The 2,500-nt window shown below is 35.4% G+C and overlaps 1 protein-coding gene across 1 annotated transcript in view; it reads left to right on the forward strand.

The window, feature by feature from the left end:
* LOC106872599 (uncharacterized) overlaps nt 1–2,500 on the forward strand; it is a 105,304-nt gene that overhangs the window by 102,475 nt on the left and 329 nt on the right. The window contains exon 2 of the mRNA XM_052975742.2: nt 1,695–2,500. This exon is cut by the window's right edge and continues 329 nt beyond it. Within this exon, the coding sequence (XP_052831702.2) occupies nt 1,695–2,500 (806 nt within the window). The remainder of the gene's footprint in view (nt 1–1,694) is intronic.

Below are 2,500 nucleotides of genomic sequence, written 5' to 3' on the forward strand. Positions count from 1 at the left end.
ATATATGTGTGTGTGTGTGTGTGTGTGCGTGTGTTTATATATATATATATATATACATATATATATATGTCTATGTATGTATATATGCATATGTACACGTGTATGCATATGTACATATGCACATATATATGTACGTGCTTACATGAATGCACGTATGTATGCTTATATATATACATATACGTATGTATACATAAATATATATACATAGACACACACACATATATATATGTATATATATGCACATATATGTATGTATTTGTGTATACATATATATATATATATATATATATATATATATATATATATATATATATATATATATATATATATATATATATATATATATATATATATATATATATATATATATATATATATATATATATATATATGTAGTCGCTTGTGTAAACACCTTCGTCATAAGAAACACATGATGGTATTATAAGGTTACTTGGTTACATTTTGTCGTATAGAAATAGCTTTAAGTAGATAGAATACAGCAAAAACAACAGCAGCAACAAAATAAAACCACAGCAGTGACAAAAATAAACAGATTTAAAACAAATTGTAGGGTATACTTTATTCACTATACTTAAATGATTTTCGTTTATATTTATGTGTGCATGTGTATACGTACATACAGGTACACACAGACAAACGTACATACATATATACATACATGCATATATGCACGCATACGGATATACATATATACATGCATGCATACATACATATATACACATGAGAGAATGTGAGATAGCAACTGGGTGTACATATTGAAACAGAATGGATAGACGAATTATTTTAAAATATCCGTATGTACGTGTGTATGTGCGGTTATATATATATGCGTGTATATATATGTATATATATATGCGTGTGTGTGTGTATGTGTATGTGTGTGTATGTTCGTCCTCGTATACCACACATATACGCTCAAATGCATAGAAACTCTCACGGATATGTTTGGTTGTACATATATATGTTCGAGTACGAATGCATATACGTACGTATGTATGCATATATAGTATCATTGTCTCCAGTTCGTTTTTAATAACTTTTCTTTAAAGATCCAACTCTTTAATCTGTATTTCAACTTTTTTTCCTGTATTTGGTTTGACTTAGCCTTAAGAACTAATTTCTCCTTTTACTACGCTATCTGTTGTCCTGTCTTGTCAGCAAACTCGGACTCGCTGAAGCAAGAACTTCTAGTTCTGTTCTAAAAAGCGCCAAATTCGCATTAATCTTCAGTTGACGAACATCTGTACTGAACTTGTATTGTGACCTCTATGTTTAACCTGTTTATCGCACAGCAATTTTGTCATATACGAGGGGCTACCCAAAAACAACGGGAAACATTCTCTGTGGAGCAAGCCAGTTGTAGTTCAGACTTCCGCCGCAAGAAGCCACCTGATGCGACTCTCAGACCACAGTCTGTTGAAAGGCGTCGTCGTGTGGAGTCATACAACAACGTGGTACGTCTTTGTTTTGCGATGGCTGAAACGAAGGAACAGCATGCTTCCGTGAAATTCTGTTTTCTGCTGGGCAAAAGGGCGTCCGAAACAGTTGTCATGCATACATACATACATACATACATACATACATACATACATACATACATATATGTGCGTATGGCTTTGTTTTTAGTTTTCATGTTTATTTCTGTATAACATTTTTTTAATTTCTCTTTGCAGAATGCCTGGATCGAAACCTCAACAGCCCTATTACAACTAATCTTGAAGATCTTGAAGGCCTAGATGAGAATGGAGAGCAGGGTGCTGTACATATATCCAAATCAATGATTGCTGAAGATATACGTGGGCATTTGTCAGACAGATTATCAAAAGCTTCTACTCTTCGTCTGCCTGGTAACCACACTTCCATATATGGTAGCGCAGACGACATCCAATCGAGAATACCAGGATGTTGTACAAGCGGAAATACGAACGGCACGACTAGCGTTGACATTTCAAGGACCGGAAGTAGTGGTGGTCTCGGTGGGATAGGCGGTGGTGTTGGTGGTAGTGGTGGCGTTGTTGTTGTCGGTGGTATCGGTGGTGTCGGTGTTGGTATTGCTGGTAGCAGTAGAAGTAGTAGTAACAGTAATAGTAGTATTAGTGGCGTTATTGGGGCCGATGCTATCAGTGGCGGAGGAAGCGAGAACGGCATCCTTGGGAGCAGCAACAGCAATAACAACAACAACAATAACACTAATAATAGCAGTAATAATAATAATAACAATAACGATGATCATAATGATAATGATAATCCGAAAAGCAGTTCTGTTAATACTCCCGGAAACAGCATTGGGGCTGGTAAGATTCGTAGAGCTCGAACGGCATTTACGTACGAGCAGCTTGTAGCTCTGGAAAATAAGTTCAAAACTACTCGATATTTGTCTGTTTGCGAGAGATTAAATTTAGCACTGTCACTTAGTTTGACTGAAACACAGGTAAAAATATGGTTTCAAAACCGTCGAACCAAATGGAAGAAACAAAAC

This window comes from Octopus bimaculoides, chromosome 22, assembly GCF_046866305.1.
Source record: "Octopus bimaculoides isolate indiv1 chromosome 22, ASM4686630v1, whole genome shotgun sequence".
Lineage (NCBI taxonomy): Eukaryota > Metazoa > Mollusca > Cephalopoda > Octopoda > Octopodidae > Octopus > Octopus bimaculoides.